We start from the raw sequence: 20041 nt of genomic DNA, 5'->3' as shown, positions 1-20041 counted from the left end.
TTGCGTGCAATCTGGGTTTGTCACCTGGAGAAGTTTCCGCAAAGACCATATGAATTATTTATCAACTTCCAAACTCCGGAACTCCACACTCCAGAGGCCCCCATTCGTATGTGCTGCCTCTCCCCTTCCACCCGCAGGTCCTATCCATTTCCAAATTTTAAAAGTACATTTTTAAAAAAGTACTGCCTGTACACATCTGTATTTTGTTTTTTTTGGTTTGTCTATGTTGATCTAGATCTATTTACTTATTTTACAGTGTTGTCTTTGGCCTTGGAGGAGTTAAATGACTTTGTCAAGTTCAAAGCTGATCATAATTTAATTGAATCAATTAAGAAAGATGTTTTAATTAAGAGATTAAATGATACATTGTGGTAATGAATATGAAAGCACTTTTTGACTCTAAAGCATTTTGTAAACCATAGAGCACTCTGCAAATATGAATTATTTTTAAAGTAGGAAATTACTCTGAAGCATTGCTGGCCTCCAGGTATACTGCCAGGCTGATTATCCCAGAGGTAAAAGAATGGCTAGTTTCAACAATCAAATTCAGATGCTTGAACCATACGATTTATTGAATTAATTACAAACATACAGTGAGAAGCATAGGTAAAAGATGGGTATGTTAATACACTCAGGTTAGGCTGCAAGTGGGAGGCAAGAGCCGCACTACCTGAATCCTGTATTTTCTGTTTTTAGTTTGTCTAGTCTCTATGCTGCATCAGTTTTCCCTGGTGACAGTGTGGTTACCAGGACCTGAGTTGAGGATGAGCAAGGGGACTTACTTGACAGATGGAAGGTGTCTGGATCCAGTGTTTGCTTGCTCTGTTGGAGAGGCTTGAGGTACTTACATCTGAACACAGCTGTAGTTGGCTGTTAACCTACAGGGCTGTTTATCCGGGTGTCTCAGGCAGATGGCACATGAGGCTAGAATAAGGATCAGCAGTGGGTGTTTGATTTAAGGACCACATAGCTATCTATCTGGATGTGTGACCTAATCCATGCTTTGTGAATATTTAAGGTTTGCTTCATCCTTCTATCTTTTGCTGTCTATACATAACATTCTTGCTTTGTTCCATCCTTTTAATCTATATTCAAAACAAATGAGTTCTAGTTTTTCCGTCTTTGGCCTATAGTTCACTGACAAGTATCTTAACTTCTGATATATCATATAAATTTCACCTGTGTTTCAAAAGTTACTTGTTTACTATGTTTGCTTAGTTCATCTATCTTCCTTGTTTCTCTTGTTTTCTTTAAAGCACATTGAATATAGCATCTTAAATAATACAGCAAGCTCACTTCACAATTATTATATTATCTTCTAAAAGCACAGCAGAGGTAGAGGACTGATAAATATTGTAGCAAAGGAATCTGTATCTATAAGGAAGGGGAAAGTTGTTAAAGAGTTTGGATACCTTCAGCTCTATGTATGTATTTCATTGAGTTTAGTCCTTTCATTGTTCAGCCCTGGATAAAAGTGTTCAGATTACTTAAAAAATGGCAGTATCTTAAAAGTATGATTTGATACTCCTTTCTCTGGGGGAAAGGCATCTTTCAAAGCTATTGTCAGAAATCCTGTAAATCTCTTCTATTAAATCAGACCCTTATAGAGAAAATAAAATGGAACTCCTGCTGGAAAATAATCTGTCTAGAAACTTTCTTGTTAGGGAATTGTCTATGGGGAAAAACTCAGATAAACAGTAGGTGGTTTAATGTTATAGAATTATTGCTTCTGTTTAATAATACTTACATGGAATCAGAATCCAATTTAAGCAGTTGTTTATGTAGTAAATTGTATACATTCCTTTCTATTTTAGTGGATGTGCATTTACAAAGTTGATTTTATTATGATAAGCTGTGATAGTAAATCAAAATCGTGGAAATTACAACTTAAATAGTTTGACAGACTTTTTGTTTTTAATGTTATGTGTACATTGGTTGTAACTTGATTGTTTTTAATTTTATATTTAGTATAATTTTGAAAACGTGTCTCAGACATTTGATGACCTTCCAGCAAGATTTGGTTATAGACTTCCAGCTGAAGGTTTAAAGGTAAGAAAATAGTAATATATATTTAAAGGTACAGGATATTTAATAAAGTGATCTTTATTTCTCTTTATTTGTTTAAAGAATGAAAATATTTCTATTACTTATCATAAAACTTATACATGTTCATTCGTAAAGACTATTCAAAAGGTATGAAGAAGAAAGTGAAAATCACCTATGATTGTATTATTCTGCTGTTATATATTATATTATATAGCTGCTGTTAACATTTGGTATATGATATTTCAGACCTGTTTGCTAGAATATGTGCCATGTGTTTGTAGATACACATGTGCATATATAGGTACAAATATATGTGCTTGTATATTTATGTGCATATATATTTATGTACATATATAATGAATCTATATTTAATACTAATAGAAATATGCCACTTCGTTACCTGCCTTTTTACTTTATTGTAAATCTAGAACATCTTTTCATGCTAATAGACAAGGATCTGCATTTTTATTTGCTGTGGCTGCATGGTTTTGCCGTATCATGAAATACTGTATATTTTTGAACATTGGTTTGTTTAACTTTTTTTACAGGATATTTAACTTGTCCAGTTTTTGCTAATACAGTTTGCCCATTTTTAAATTAAGATGTCCATTCTTATTGATTTGTAAGAATACTTTATATATTAAAAATGCCAATCTATTGTTTGCCATATATGCCTCAGATCATTTTTCTCAGTTTGTCCTCCATCTTTTAATTTTAAAGTGTCAGAAGTTTTGTTTATGTAGTTAAATATTGTTATCTTTCCCTTCTACCTCTGGAGTCATGCTTAGAAGTTCCTTCCCTATTCTAAGATAATATAAGATTTTTATGTTATGTAAGTTAGAATACATGAAATTGTGTATATATGTACCACAGAAAGTTTTCAGTTTGTTCTTTCTTTCTTTATTTTTTAACTGACAAAGCAAAAGACTTTATTGGGAAGGGGCGCCCGGGTAGAGAGCAGCAGGATAAGGGAACCCAGGAGAACTGCTCAACCACTTGGCTCGAGGTCTCAGGTTTTATGGTAATGGGGTTAGTTTCAGGGTTGTCTCTGGCCAGTCATCTTGCTTGGCCCATATTTGGTCTGACTCAGGGTCCTTCCCGGTGACACATGTATCTCTCAGCCAAGATGGATTCCTGTTCTAACTTTCTTAAAATTCCTTATTTAAGTACCATAAAACTGTTATTCTCATTTAGGATAGCAGGCGTCTCCGAGAGGGACATATCAGTTGTTAATTTTTTAAAGATTTTAAATTATTAAAAAAATTCCCAACGTTGTATAACTATTTGTCATTGTAAATTAAAAAAAACCACTTATTTATTTATTTTTGGCTGTGTCGGGTCTTAGTTGCTGCAACATGCGGGATCTTTCGTTGCAGTGCACGGGCTTCTCTCTAATTGTGGCACGTGGGCTCAGTTGCCCTGCGTCATGTGGGATCTTAGTTCCCTGATCAGGGATCAAACCCACATCCTCTTCATTGGAAGGCGGATTCTCTACCACTGGACCACCAGGAAAGTCCCCTGTAAAAATATTTAAACAGAAAAGAAGTATACAGAGGAAAAAGGAAAAAACCTTCCTGTACCCCTTCCTCATCTATACATATTAATACCACTTCCTCTTCAGAGTTCAGCATCATGGTGTTAAATGTGCTCTTAGATCCTTTTCTAAATATGTAGTGCTTTTTAGTTCATAAATTTATGAACTTGTGAAGTTCATAAATGGTTATCATTTGTGAATAAGAAAGATTTCTTAATTTTTATAAGGAAACCCATTCTAGCTAATTTATCTAGTAAGGGATTTATGAAGGGCTAAAGATGTTCAGAGTATCATAGCCTGGAGAAGCATTTTCCAAACTATTTCAGGAATAAAACCCAGAAGCACCTTGTAGAACTGGCTTGATGAAAGATTGATGGCAGCCAGTGACTCCCAGAGAAAAACACATCACCTTGTCTCTGATCAGGAAGCCTCTGTGGTCTTAAAACAATCTGCCTCTATTGCTACCCAAGTTAATCAAAGAGATACCCTTTGCCAAACTGTTTTCCTCAGATCTAACACCTGGATTTTTCTAATTGACAGACTCTAGACCACATAGTTACTAGCCATATTCTTTCTTTCTTTCTTCCTTTCTTCCTTTCTCCCTTCGTTCGTTCGTTCGTTCGTTCCTTCCTTCCTTCCTTCCTTCCTTCCTTTCTTTCCTTTCTTCACCCATTTTTAAAAAATATCTTTATTGGAGTATAATTTCTTTACAATGTTGTGTTAGTTTCTGCTCTACAACAGAGTGAATCAGCTATATGTATACATATATCCCCATATCCCCTCCTTCTTCAGCCTCCCTCCCACCCTCCCTATCCCACCCCTCTAGGAGGTCACAAAGCACAGAGCTGATCTCCCTGTGCAATGCAGCCACTTCCCACTAGCCATCCATTTTACACTTGCTAGTGTATATATGTCAGTACTACTCTCTCACTTTGTCCCAGCTTCCCCTTACCCTGCTGTGTCCTCAAGTCCATTCTCTACGTCTGCATCTTCTTTTTTTTGCAGTACGCAGGCCTCTCACTGTTGTGGCCTCTCCCATTGCGGAGCACAGGCTCCGGACGCGCAGGCCCAGTGGCCACGGCTCACGGGCCCAGCCGCTCTGCGGCATGTGGGATCCTCCAGGACCAGGGCACGAATCCGCGTCCCCTGCATCAGCAGGTGGACTCTCAACCACTGAGCCACCAGGGAAGCCCTATGTCTGCATCTTTATTTCTGCCCTGCCACTAGGTTCATCAGTACTGTTTTTGTTTTTTTGATTCCATATATGTGCGTTAGCATCCGGTATTTGTTTTCCCTTTCTGACTTACTTCACTCTGTATGATAGACTCTAGGTCCATCTACCTCATTACAAGTAACTCAATTTCATTCCTTTTTATGGCTGAGTAATACTCCATTGTATATATATGTGCCTCATCTTCTTTATCCATTCATCTGTCGATGGACTCTTAGGTTGTCCTGGCTACTGTAAATAGTGCTGCAGTGAACATTGTGGTACATGTCTGTTTTTGAATTATGGTTTTCTCAGGGTATATGCCCAGTAGTGGGATTGCTGGGTCTTATGGTAGTTCCACTTTTACTTTTCTAAGGAACCTCCATACTGTTCTCCATAGTTAGCCATATACTTTAGTGAAATACCAGGCTATGAGGGAGGGTGGGCACTACATAGTAGTAGTTGCTGTTATTTTTGTTGTTTTAGTCTGCTTTGGGAAGGTGGGGTTCCTAGCATGGGGAAAGATGTGGGTACTGTGAATGGAAGGTATCCACTACGGCATTACTTTGCATCTGACACCCCGCACTCCCCACATTAGCATTGTGTCTTAGGGAGTTTTCCACAGCCGTGGAAAGAATGTTCCTTGGGCTTCCCTGGTGGCGCAATGGTTGAGAGTCCACCTGCTGATGCAGGGGACACGGGTTTGTGCCCCGGTCCGGGAAGATCCCACGTGCCGCAGAGCGGCTGGGCCTGTGAGCCATGGCTGCTGAGCCTGCGTGTCCGGAGCCTGTGCTCCGCAACGGGAGAGGCCACAGCAGTGAGAGGCCTGCGTACCACCGGGAAAAAAAAAAAAAAAAAGAAGGTTCCTGTTGAGCACTGTATGGTATTCTGTAATATGCATGACCATAGTTTATTAGTCATTTTCTATTAACAGATATTTTCGTTTCTTATCCAAAGTCCAGTTATTTCTCTAGGATAGAGGTTTGGAAGTGTAATTGATGATTCCATGGGTATGTATATCTAAAATTTTCTTAGATACACTAAATTACTTTTCTAGAAAGCTGTACTAATGGGTATGAGAATACCCATTTCCCTACACCCTTGCCAACACTGGATATTATCAGTCTTTTTAACTTTTGCCAATCTGATGGGCAAAAAGGATTATCTTCTTTTAATTTGCATTTCTCTGATTACCAGTGATTTTGAACTGGCATCCTTTCTTCCATTCAGCATAAGGAGTCAGACAATCCCTTTTCACTGAAGAACCTTTCTGCTTAGTAAGCTTGTTTTAAAGAGTTCCATAAACTCCTGATAACCATATTCTTATTGTTGCTCCTCTGTGTTATTGTAAATTTAGTTTACATTTAAAAGGAATTTTGACAACTGTATTTATTCACTGCCTGAGAAAAAATAGTGTTAAATATCTGCCTGCTTTTGTACTGTGACAATATAGGGCGAGCCCAGGAGGTAAAATACAGTGATAGTAAAGAGAGTATTCTAACAAATTGTTGGATCATTATGGGTAGCTTTTATATTTATGTGACTGGCTTGCCCTTGCCCAGAATCAGAATTCACAAATACTAGCCTACTTCTTATCGTTAAAAGGAGGACTTGATGATAAAGTGGGGATGGCTTACTATAGTGTAATGTCTATAAAACTAATTAAATGTCTGTGTTAAAAATATAACCAAGTTAATTTAAAAATATTGTATGGTTATTAAGAGACATAGCTGAGAAGTATTTTAACTTTTAAACTTTGGCCAGAGTGTTTAGTTGGGATGGTTTTTGTAGGCTTATGTTCTGTATTCTGTAGGTTTTAGAGTATCACTGGATTCCACCATTTATAAGAGATCAGACATATATAACGCATATCAGTTGAAATTCTGTGTTTACATTCCATTTACATATGCCCCAGTATTAAGCTAATAGTAAGCAAAGAAAATTTTAGCTATTTGAGATTTAATGTAAAAATGTGAATCTTGCAAGGATTAAAATACGGCATGTTAGTGTTGTAGAAGTTTTAAAAGAAAGATTTGATATTTTTACCTGAGGGAAGCTCTTTGTTTTCAGTTATACATTTTAATTGGCTGTTTTGGCAGGTACCTTTTCCAGAAAACCTTTTTTTTTTTCCTGTAAAAATGGCTCAGGTCAAAAGGGAAGATGTATGGCATCAGTATGTTCCTTTAAATCTAAATACCTTATAAGAGACCTGGCAATGAAATATCATACGGTCGTATGGTGTGGCCATTGTCCAGAGTTAGATACTCACAAGGAGTTCATTACTGAGAGTCCACTTCAGAAGGACTGAAGAGACACTTCAGAAGGTCTTTAACCTCTAGGTTTGGTGATGTAACCCCATTCCCTCTCCTCCCTCACTAAAGGAAAAACCTACATGTAAGTGTTACTCTTTTGCCACATCCTTGCCAAGACTTGGTATTGTCAGAATTGTTTGCCAACTTGATGGATATGAAGTGGTATCTTACTGCTTTTACTTGGGATTTCCTGAATTATTAGTGAGATCAAGCTTTTTTTTTATAGTATTATTGGTCAATCAGGTTTCTTTTAGTTTGAATTGTCTTTTTTTTTTAAACTCATTTTTGTATTGGTTTGTTAATTTTTAAAGTACTGATTTGTAGGAAACCAGACACTAATCCTTTATTTATATTGCCTTATAAATATTTTCTTCTTTGGGCCTTTTAACTTTTTTTTTTAATGACAGCTCATATTTTTTAAAATTGGTTAATGTATTTTTTAAAATTTTATTTATTTATTCATTTTTGGCTGCATTGGGTCTTTGTTGCTGTGCACAGGCTTTAGTTGTGGCGAGCAGGGCTACTCTTCATTATGGTGTGCAGGCTTTTCATTGCGGTGGCTTCTCTTGTTGCAGAACACGGGCTCTAGGCGCTTGGGCTTCAGTAGTTGCAGCACGTGGGCTTCAGTAGTTGTGGCTCACGGGCACTAGAGCACAGGCTCAGTAGTTGTGGCGCACAGGCTTCGTTACTCCGCGGCTTGTGGGATCTTTCCGGACCAGGGATCGAACCCGTCTCCCCTGCATTAGCTAGGTGCATTCTTAACCACTGTGCCACCAGGGAAGCGCTGTGCCTTTTAACTTTAAATTGCCTTTTAAAATTATGCCGAAGTTTAAATTTTAATGTAGACATCTTTTTGATGTTTTGCATTTTCTGTATCTTAAGTAATCCTTTCCTACCCTGAGGTCTTGAAATATTTTCCTCTGTTTAGTCCAAAATTTGTAAATTTTTCCCATGCCCCCGACTCCTTGCTTAGGAGGTCTTTAATGTACCCAGAATTATTTTACTGTATAGTGTAAAATAGGCCTCTATTTTTACCTTTTTGAAATGAATAACCAACTACTAAAGCATCATTATTGCATAGTCAAGATTTTACCATGTAGATTTGTAATGCTAGCAAGGTTTCTTGCTAGACTCTGTGTGTATTCTAAATATCATGGAGTAATTCAGTTATACATTGAAGGCCAGTCTCAGGAAGATAAAGCTTTTCTAGGTTTCTTGTTTCTGTACTTTTAAGAAGTGCCTTGATAGGTAGAAGGAATAATAATGATTATTAAAAATTCAAACCAAGGTTTATCTCTGGTAAGTAAGACTAGTATCAGATTTCCTGAGTATTCCTATCAATGGTAAATCTTGTTTTCAGCAAAATACCTTTTGGGCTAGATTTACCATGATCATTGTATACAGTGTTTTTGTAATTTGGTACTCAGCCTAAGTTCTTCATGTGGATGAGAAGGCATAGAGGATAAAGGTCAAGACATGCAGATTTGTCCTTGACTATCATTCCTAATATATAGAACAAAGGTACAAATAAAAGGTTCCTTATATGATAAATGATTTATTTTTCCTCATCATTATTCTTAAATTAATACCCTATATCATCACCAATTAATTTTTCACAAACTGTATTATTCTTTGAAAGTTAATTTACTGGTTAGTTTTAGGATTATTTTATAAGAAATGATTTTGTTTAATGCAAAGGCTTGAGGTTAGAAGAGAGATTTTTTTTTTGCTATGAAGGAAAATGCAAATATTGCAAGGAAAAGTGGTTGTTTGGGTGCCTTATTTGTGAGACTCCCTTTGCGTTCTTTGTAGGGAAGGTGTTCAGTACCAACTACTGTATTTTCCCTCCCAGAACACTTGACAGTTTTGTGATAGAAAGAAGTCTTAGTTAAGGGTGAATGTGCTTGGCTTCCTCACTCCTAGGAACTATTAACTATTGCAGTGTCACCTTCTATTTGTAGACTAAAACAGAGGTCAGAGTCTCCTTTTCAAAGGAAAAATAAGGAAATAGCACCATCAAAATAAGGAGTAAACCACCTGGCTATACATAAAATGAGAATTCTAAAATATAAAGACATTTTCAAATGTACCAACTTAGATCATATTCAAAGAATGCTTCTTCAGTGACTTTTGAACTTATAAAATAAACCTTTTCCTGGTAATTTCAAAAGTGATGATTGCTCATTCATTTATTATGAATCAGAGATGTAGAAAATAATGAAGAATTATTTCATTATGACAGTTTATCACTTAGAAGTGGGGAGGCAGGGAGAGAGCATAAAGTGGAGGGCCTGAAAAGAATGGATGGGAAAATCTACACGTATCCCACCCATCTTATCTGGAATTCCCAAAATCCAACCTTGCTTCTTTTCCTTTGTTCCACAGTTTGGTCCCTAGTCTCTTCCACCATCCTTGGACCTACCCGCTTTTTTCTGTTTACTCTCCTATCACCTTGGAAGTCAGCAGAGGCTTAGGTATCTGATACCATAAATCAACACAGCTCCCCTGCATACATCCCTGTTTCATTACTGGGCATTTTTGTTGTTTGTTCACTTAGTAGTTTTCGTTAGATTTTCTTGCTGGCTTTCTCAGTCTGATACAGTAAAAAGGTCATTTTTAAATTTTTTTGCCCATGAAAAAATATTTTTCTGATTATAAAAGTAATATATGGTCACTATAAAAATTAAGATGATATAGGACATGTATAAAGAAGAATATGAAAATCATACATAATTCCACAACCAAGAGATTATAGTCCAACTATGTGAGTTTTCATAGGTACATTTATGACTTTATTTTATGCATTTATATATGTTATTTTGCAACTTTTTAAAATTTGGCAATATCATGGCATATCCAATATCATGGATATCTTTTCGTGTAAAAATATATGTATTCATATCATCAGTAGAAATTCTGCAATTTATTGTAACACTTGAATTTTACCATACTGTAACCAATTCCCTGTGTCATTGGACATTTGGATTGCTTTTAATTTTTAAAAATTATGAAATATTGCAAACATAGAATAGAGTAAGGGAATAATAGAACATCCAATATATCTACTATTGATACTTAAATGTTAATATTTTACCAGTTTTTAAAGAGGAAATAAAATGTTACCAATTCCATTGGAACATTATTTTTATCCTTCCAATTCCATTCCCTTATCTTCCCCCTCATAGATAATCATTACCCTGATATTTATGTATATATTTTCCATTTAATGTTATAAAACGTGTTACCTTATATAAGCATCTATAAACACTATTGTGCTTGCTTTTAAACTTTGTTTGGTCAGGCTTTTTTTTTTTTTTTTTTGCGGTACGTGGGCCTCTCACTGTTGTGGCCTGTCCCGTTGCGGAGCACAGGCTCCGGACGCGCAGGCTCAGTGGCCGTGGCTCACGGACCCAGCCGCTCCGCGGCGTGTGGGATCTTCCCGGACCGGGGCACGAACCCATGTCACCTGCATCTGCAGGCAGACTCTCAACCACTGCGCCACCAGGGAAGCCCTGGTCTGGCTTTTAAACTTGCTTTTTTCATCTAATACTATATTTGAAATTTATGTTGTTACATAGTCTTAATTCATTTTAAAGAATAGTACTCCATTTTATGAATATGCCACAATTTATTTTTTTATTCTTTTGTTGGTAGATATGTAAGATGTTTTTTGCTATATAGTGTTGCAGTGAACGTCCTTAAAAATGTGACCTTGTGTACAGTATAACTAAATGCCATTTCACACTCATCAGGTTAGTGAAAAAAAAAGCCTTTCAGTGGCTAGCAAGGAAATGGGAAACCGAGTATTCTTGTATATGGCTGGTATATGAGTTTCTGACCAATTTGGAGATTTTGATAGTATATTCCTTCTTCTGTAAGTGAGAGTTTGCCGTGATGAAATAACTTATTTTTCCCACATTTAATATATTTCTTATTTCATTTAATAAATAAGTCAGTGATCATCACCTTTGAAATTAACAGAAAAACTAATACCAGTACTAACACTTACTATTTTGTATTGTGCTCCCTACTTTTATCTGTTTACCTGCACTACCCCTTCGTGCTATTTGCCATTCTCTTTGAATACCGAATATTGAAATAATTTCTGTAGTTAGGATCTGACCATTTCCATCAGTAATTTTAAGTCCTGACCCCCTTAATCAGATTGATAAACAGATTATATTCAACTTTAGTTAACTATCAATAGATTGTGCTCAACTATGACTGAATTATGATTATAACAAATTGCAAACAGCAGATGATATAGTGAGTAATGAATGCTTGAAGGTCTTTGTTTCTTTTTTTAGAAAACAGTGTGTTTTTGGCTGCATTACAAAAGAATTCCTTTTACTCAGGTTTCACTTTTGTTTGCAAAACAGAAGGAGAATTTCTTTACTGTCTCTTAAGTTTTCACAGATTTACTTTCTGTATTTGTTTCCGAACTTTTTTGTTATCAAAGATTTTGTTAAGAATTCTGTAACTGATTAACACATTTAAAGCTTTTATGTTCTTAGAGGATCTGCCAAGCACTACAGAATACAAAATACTAATAAATATTCCTTACTGGCGTGTATTGATTATATGGCAGTTTAGAAGGTCATCTTAAAGGACATGTAATTGCAGTGTAAGCTCAATCTACTTAAAATTCCTCTTGTTTTTAAAGATACTATCTTGTTGGATGTAGCAAGTCCTACAAGTATACCAGTGTTTTGATCTTCTAAGTTTCAGTCTGTTGGTTCAGACTGAAGCGAGAATTCTTGATTTTTTTTTTTTTTTCTTAAGAATGATAATGGTGTGCGTGGGTATGCTGGTGGAGCCGTATGTAACATATTAACTAAAAGGTATTGTCCACCAGAGGGCGTATTTTGTTTTCTAAAATGTCAAGATAATATCCACTGAGTGAAGCAATATCTGTATATGCTGAATGAGAAGCGTGTACCAGATGGACTTTTCTTCATAGAGCTTGAATATTGTAAAATCAAAATCCTGACAACTACTTCTATGTTAAGTAAAACTCAAGGCTATAGTCTAAATTTTTATCAATTATGTTGTAATTTTTAAGATTTAAATTTGATAATAGAAAAACCAAAGGATTGTCAACCAGATCTCTTATGATTTCTCTTTATTTAAATCTTTCAACATCAATCTGAGTGAAAAAGGCATTGTTGATCTTATTTCCTAGCTTTATGCTAGACACCATGATTTATTGCCCCTCCTCTCCTTTTTTTCTTTTTAACGATAAGATCACTAGCAAATTATTTAAGTCTGCAGATTAGTTTGAAGTAGTAAGCTTTGGGAGAAGATATTTGTTAATTTACATTAAATGTGAAATTCTATTTGCAATCAAGTTAATGTTATTTTGATGATATAAGGAAAGATATAGTAGATGTTTAGCAAGATAAATTATATTTAGATAGGATGGCCAATACTCTAAAACCAAGAGGTGATCAATTAAGCGTTTGGAATATATTTCTACTTACCCAGTGTGCTCTAGGAAACAAAAAAGAAAAAAGAGGAACGCATCTCCATGAGATAAAAATGTCTTGTTATCTGCAAAAACAGTAGCTATCACTGGTTACAGTGGACCGGAGCCTGTGCAAAGGGGCTGTCCACTTCAAGAGCATTCATGTTCATGAGACATGTGTTTCTAGATGACCTTGTATTAGGTGATATATATATTCAACCGATATTACTTTTTTGGGTAAGAATTTAACAAACAACATTAATAGTAAAAAAAAGGAGTATTTAAGGTACAATCATAAGTCATACTAAAAACCGTCTGATTCAGTGACCAGCCTCACGTCCTCATGTTTTCTAAGTAACAATTTTATTGAGATATAGTTCACATACCATACAATTCATCCATTTAGTTTGTTTCAGTGGCTTTTGATGGTGTCCTTTGAAGTACAAAAGTTTTAAATTTTGATTAAATTCAGTTTGTTGTTTCTCTTACTGTTTATGATTTTGGTAGTATCATGTCTAAAAAACCAGTGCCTAATTCAAAGTCATGAAAATTTATGCATGTTTTCTTCCAGGACTTTTATTGTCTTAGTTCTCAGATTTATATCTTTAATTCATTTTGATTTAATTTTTATATATAGTATATAATTCTTTTATATATAGTACTTCTTTTATATATAGTATATAATTATATATAGTATATAATTATATATGTAATTCTTTTGCATGTGTATATCCAGTTGCCTCGCCACCACTTGTTGAAAAAACTATTTTTTTCCATTGAATTATCATGACACCCTGGTAAAAAACAAGTCAGTTGATCATAAATATGAAGGTTTATTTCTGGAGTCTGTATTCTGCTCCGTTCATCTATATGTCTGTCTATATGCCAGCACCATACTGTTTTGATTACATAGCTATATACTAGTAAGTTTGAAACTGGAAAGTGTGGGTCCTCCAATTTGTTCTCCTTTTCAACATTATTTTGGCCTTTCTGGGTACCCTGGATTTCCATTTGAACTTTAGGATCACCTTGTCAATTTCTGCAAAAAAAAAAAAAATCCAGCTGGGATTGTGATACAGATTGCATCGAAATTGTAGATTCATGGAGTATTGTCATCCTAACAATATTGTCTTCTGATCTATGAACATGAACCCTTTCCATTTATTTAGATCTTCTTTAATATCTTTTAACAAGGTTTGTAACTTTTAGTATACAGGTCTTGCATTTCTTTTATTAAATTTATTACTAAGTATTTTATTATTTTTAATACTATTATAAATGATATTGTGTTCCTAGTTCGCTTTTCAGATGGCTCATTGTAAGTATATAGAAATACAATGGATTTTTTATATTGATCTTGTATTCTGCAACCTTGCTGAACTTGATTTTTAGTTCTAATTATTCTTAAGTGGATTTCTTAGGATTTTCTATGTGTAAGATCATACCATCTGCAAATAGAGATAATTTTACTTCTTCCTTTCCAATTTGGATGCCTTTTCTTTTTTCCCCCTCACTGCCCTGAAAAGAACTGCCAGTACATTTTTGTTTTTTATTTTTTAAATTTATTTTGTATTTTTACTTTTTCTTAATTGCAGTATAGTTGATTTACAGTGTTGTGTTAGTTTCTGGTGTACAGCAAAGTGATTCAGTTACACATAGATACATACATATGTATGTGTGTATTCTTTTCTAGATTCTTTTCCATTATAGGTTATTACAAGATATTGAATATAGTTCCCTGTGTTATACAGTAGGACCTTGTTGTTTATCTATTTTGTAGAAAGTAATGTGTATCTGTTAATTCCAAGCTCCTAATTTATCCCTCCCCCTCTTTCCCCTTTGGTAACCTTGTTTGTTTTCTATGTCTATGAGTCTGTTTCTATTTTGTAAGTAAGTTTCATTTGTACCCTTTTTTTTAGATTCCACATATAAGTGATATCGTATGATATTTGTCTTTCTCTGTCTCACTTAACTTCACTCAGTATGACAATCTCTAGGTCCATGCATTTGCTGCAAGTAGCATTATTTTGTTCTTTTTCATGGCTGAGTAATATTCCATTGTATATTATATATGTACCACATCTTCTTTATCCATTCCTCTTTTGATGGACATTTAGGTTGCTTCCATGTCTTGGCTATTGTAAATAGTGCTGCAATGAACATTGGGGTGCATGCATCTTTTCGAATTATGGTTTTCTCCGGGTATATGCTCAGGAGTGGGACTACTGGGTCATGTGGTAGTTGTATTTTTAGTTTTTTAAGGGACCTCCATACTGTTTTTCAGTTTACATACTGACTGTACCAGTTTACATTCCCACCAACAGTGTAGGAGGGTTCCCTCTTTTTCACACCCTCTCCAGCATTTATTATTTGTAGACTTTTTGATGATGGCCATTCTGACCGGTATGAGATGATACCTCATTGTAGTTTTCATTTGCATTTCTCTAATAATTAGCGATGTTGAACATCTTTTCATGTGCCTTTTGGCCATCTGTAGTCTTCTTTGGACAAATGTTTATTTAGGTCTTCTGCCCATTTTTTGATTAGGTTGTTTGTTTGTTTTTGATATTGAGCTGTATGAGCTGTTTGTGTATTTTGGAGATTAATCCTTTGTCAGTTGCATCATTTGCAAATATTTTCTCCCATTCTGTACGTTGTTTTTGTGTTTTGTTTATGGTTTCCTTTGCTGTGCAAAAGCTTTTAAGTTTGATTAGGTCCCATTAGTTAAGAGGATTTCTAATTTGAGCCTTTATGTGATTCACCTTATAAAAATTGAGTGATTACCAACCATATCAAATACTGTGGAAGTATGTACACTCAAAATCATTGCAGTTTTGTGAGAGTTTTTTTTCTCAGTCCTATCTGAACAATTTTAATATGAGTAGATATGAGTTATATTCAGTATTTATAAATTGAAAAGTTGATAAATATAAAGCCAGGAAGGGGAATGTTACACTAGGATGTACTCGAGAGTAACAGGTACTTTAGTTACATTGAAATGGTTCGATGCTACCATTTCCCTTCTTGACACCTGGTATTTTCCTCTTTAAATGGTTTGAGCTTTTTTCTTTTCCAAGTATATTTGTGTAGCACAAATATCATAATGGAAATAATAACTTTAAGGAATAATCTGTAGTCCCACTAATCTCACCAAAATCATTTTCTGTTTGTGTTTATATTAAATTTGAAAGACAGTGTTTTGAAGAAAAGGACCATCATTTGAGTCAGCTCTAGGTTTGACTCAAATTAACAGTGGAATGTTAATTGGGTATGTTATCTTCTTTGATGCTTAAGTTTCTTCTCTAAAATGGGAATGATAATGCCTTTGTGATCTGTGATCCTCAGTTGTAACTGTAAAGCTATCTGTGTATTCTGGGACTTCAGTTTAGTAATGATAGTTAACAACAGGAATAACTTGGAACACCAGTTGTCTATAAACCACCTTGTGGACTTATACAATCTCATGAAAGATGCTGGGATTATAGGAGAAAATAGGAAGGTATAAGAAAAAGAAGAAAAAAATATAAACAGAGTGCTAATGCTTTTAATAAGCACATAAGTTCTGTCATAGAAGTGGTGATAATATTAGCACAATGCCAAAATTATTAGAGTGCTGTGCTGAGAATAGGGAAGCTTGGAACTTAGTTTTGATTTAATTCATATCTTTGTGAAGATGAGCAGTGTACTAAAATGGGAAGAAGCTGGACTTTTGGGTCAGAGTTACTGGACTTCAAATTCTGGTTCTATCACTGGGCAAGTTATTCAACTTCTTTAGGTCTACCTATTTGTCTGTAATAGTACATATCCAGTAGACTAGTGTGAGGAAAGTAGCTACTTATTATTTCCTTCCTTCTCTTATTTTTGGGTTTAATTTGCTCTTATTTTTTCCAGTTTCTTTAGATGAACATTGAGGTCATTAATTTGAAACCTTTCCTCTTTTCTAATATGGGTATTTAGATCTATAAATTTTGCTCTAAGTATTATTTTAGCTGTGTCCCACAAATTTTGGTAAGTTGTATCTTTATTTTCATTTGCTTCAAATGTTTAGGGCTAATGTGGCTTACTTCTGAGGCAGCAGTCTTCTGAGGACTCTATTTCATGCTATGTGTAAAACTATTCCCAGCCCTGTGTGAACTCCAGAGATTGTTCTGTTTACTCCTTTCTCATGGTTCTTTCTTAGTTTCGGTAGTTCCCTCACATACGTATGCAGATTACTACTCAGCCAACGACTTGAGTGGATGCCTCTACATATATCTGGAGCTCTCTTTGCAGTTCGCTCCTCCCCAATGTTGTGTCCCACAAAATCCAGCTGTGTTGACCTCTCCAAATTATGAATTGTGTCCTCAACTTACTGAGACTACCAGACTGTTGTGTTCCCCTGCCCTGTCCTGAGGCCTGGAATCTCTCCAGGCAGTGAGCTAAGGATTTTATAGGGCTCATCTCATTTGTTTCCTTTTCTCAGGAATCACTGTTGTGCTGTTTGTTGTCCAGTGTTTGAAAGCTGATGTTTCATATCTTTTTTTTTTTGGTTCTCTAGTTAATTAAAGCAAGAGGTTAAAACTAGCCCGTGTTATTCCATCATGGCTGGGAAGTGGAAGTTCAGCTTAGCATCCAGTAGGTAATTGATAAAGGTTAATTATCAAATCCATTAAAACAAATCACTCAAAAATTCTCATTTGAGGAAATTATTAAGATGAATGATTTTAGAACTACATATCAACATTGTGTAAATGTGCTTTCTTTTTTTTGTTCACTTTTAATCTCAGTGCAATTAAACAAGTATAGTAGTCTGGGACTTTTTTAAATTAAAACTTTGACAGTTTTAGAATATTAAAATGAGTTACATTTTGTTTCTAATGCTTGTGAGCTTTTTCAGAAATAATGTTTTAAAAATAGTTGGTCTCGGGACTTCCCTGGTGTCTCAGTGGTTAAGAATCTGCCTGCCAATGGCAGGGGACACAGGTTCTAGCTCTGGTCTGGGAAGATCCCACATGCTGCGGAGCAACTAAGCCTGTGAGCCACAACTACTGAGCCTGCGCTCTAGAGCCCGCGGGCCACAACTACTGAAGCCCGCATGCCTAGAGAAAAGCCACCGCAATGAGAAGCCCGTGCATCGCAATGAAGTGTAGCCCCTACTCGCGGCAACTAGAGAAAGCCCGCGCACAGCAACGAAGACCCAACACAGCCCCCCCCCCAAAAAAGTTGGTTTAAACTATTACATTGCTGATTAGCACTTTTAAGTATTCTTTTAACATTTTTAGTTATTAATGGGCTTATTATATTTTTATGACATCTTTTAATCAGATTTTATTAAATCTAACATCTAAGTCACTGATAAAATATATAAACCAGAAAAGGTTATTGGGGAGAATTCTAGCAGAGTGTACAGAGTGAGATGTAACTTTGAGATGAAGGATATTTAGTTACTGCTCTGAATAATGCTATAGATGTAATATCTAATTTGTGAGGAGGATTTTAAAAACCTTTCCTTTTAATCCAGTTAAAGACTTAACTTTTAATTAGTATATAACTCTCAGTGATGTGCAGAAAGACATGAAATGTTTGGCTATCAAATTGGCAGATGTCCTGAAGTTTGGAATGGTTAATATATACTAATGTTTTGTCCTCGAGTCTTATTTTTTTTAATTTAAATTAATTAATTATTTTTTGGCTGTGTCGGGTCTTCATTGCTGGGAGCGGGCTTTCTCTAGTTGTGGCGAGCTACTCTTCATTGTGAAGGCTACTCTTCATTGCGGTGCGTGGGCTTCTCATTGTGGTGGCTTCTCTTGTTGCGGAGCACAGGTTCTGTGGCGCCCGGGCTCAGTAGTTGTGGCTCGCGGGCTCTAGAGCACAGGCTCAGTAGTTGTGGCACACAGGCTTAGTTGCTCCGTGGCATGTGGGATCTTCCCGGACCAGGACTCGAACCTGTGTCCCCTGCCTTGGCAGGCAGATTCTTAACCACTGCGCCACGAGGGAAGTCCCTTGCCCTCAAGTCTTAAAAGATAGGTACTGAAAAGAGGAGAAATATAGCTTAGTAGTAACATGTCAAAAATTTGTTGAAATGACTGTAATGTGTTCACTAGAAACCTAATTTAGTTTTACAGTGCACCAATAGACATATAATATCTAGAACAGGTTAAAGTGTGATTGTTCCTATCTGTTGTTATATTGGTCAGATCACTTACAGTCGTATATTTAATTTTTGGCACCAAAGTGAAGTATAGTAAAGTTTAAGAACCAAGTCAAACATCACCTTTTCTGTTACTGCCTCACATAGAATAATTTTCTCTGTTCTGTGCATTTGTACTGCATGTTGTTTTTACTCTGTTTTCTCTTGTCTTAATTGGATCTGTTATTTCTTTCCAGATATTAATTACTTGAGTGGGGACTCAGTTCTTATTTATCCATCCTAGTACTTTAACAGACCCCACATGAAATGAGACAAGTGTATTCAGAGCAGAATGTTAAAGGAACTTAAAATAAGAGTAATGAATGGTAAGGATGTTTTATTGCATAAGAGGAGAGTAATCTCCAACTGTTTGTGAAAAAGGAATTAAATGTGGCCTGTATGTGAAAGTTACTGGTAGATTTTAGAAGAATGATCTAACAAAGCATTAGAGAAAAGGGCAGTGGATATTTTTTAACATTCTAGAAAGTTGTTGATATAAACAAATGAATCTGTCACACATTAGGAGAATGTTAGCTGATAAAGTCTGATTTATCAGTGTAACTCTTTTTGGTCTATGTTTGAATGTAAAAATTATGACAGGTTTCATTGACAACTTATCATTTGAAATATTTGTATCAAATTTTGGAATCAACCTTAACTTCCTTTTACACTAACATTTTGGTTTGTTCATTTTTGTAGATGTCCATTTCTCTTCTTGTTGCCCATTTTGTTCTTCACCTGTGTTTTTTTTTATCTGGCAGAGGCAGTGTAGCATAGTGGTTGAGAATGTAGGGTCTGGAGTTAGACTTCCTGGGATTACATGCCTGCTATGTATAACTTTAGGCAAGTTACCTAACTCTTTTGAGACTTAGTTTCCTCCTCTTTAAAATAGGGATAATAACAATAGTAGTTAACCTCATAGGATTATTGCAAAGATTAACTGAATTAAAGCATTTAAGGGCATAGTGCCTAACACGCAGTGCTAAGTGCTATGGCTCAACAAATGTCAACTGCTTGCTGTTGCTGCAGTTATTAATTATTAATAACTTCAGGTATCCACTAACAAAACAACTTACCACTTTTCTCTCTCTCTTCCTGCTTTTACTTTTATATTCTTACAAAGGGAAAAAGGCACTGCTGCCTTGCTTTCAGCATTTTTGTTGACATTATCACTGCATATATTCTTCTTTATTTTTTTTTTTTATTTTTATTTTTTTTGTGGTATGCGGGCCTCTCACTGTTGTGGCCTCTCCCGTTGCGGAGCGCAGGCTCCAGACGCGCAGGCTCAGCGGCCATGGCTCACGGG

At 35.6% G+C, this 20041-nt stretch overlaps 1 protein-coding gene across 2 annotated transcripts in view; it reads left to right on the top strand.

Moving 5' to 3' along the window:
- The window catches only part of RNF13 (ring finger protein 13), a 140063-nt gene that overhangs the window by 43288 nt on the left and 76734 nt on the right, over window positions 1-20041 (top strand). For both annotated transcript variants that reach the window (XM_060149636.1, XM_060149637.1), the window contains exon 3: window positions 1969-2049. In XM_060149636.1, the coding sequence (XP_060005619.1) occupies window positions 1969-2049 (81 nt within the window). The remainder of the gene's footprint in view (window positions 1-1968; window positions 2050-20041) is intronic.

The sequence above is a fragment of the Lagenorhynchus albirostris genome, chromosome 5 (genome assembly GCF_949774975.1).
Source record: "Lagenorhynchus albirostris chromosome 5, mLagAlb1.1, whole genome shotgun sequence".
NCBI lineage: Eukaryota > Metazoa > Chordata > Mammalia > Artiodactyla > Delphinidae > Lagenorhynchus > Lagenorhynchus albirostris.
The sequence above is the reverse complement of the archived record's forward strand: the minus strand, read 5'-3'. Positions and strand labels throughout refer to the sequence as shown.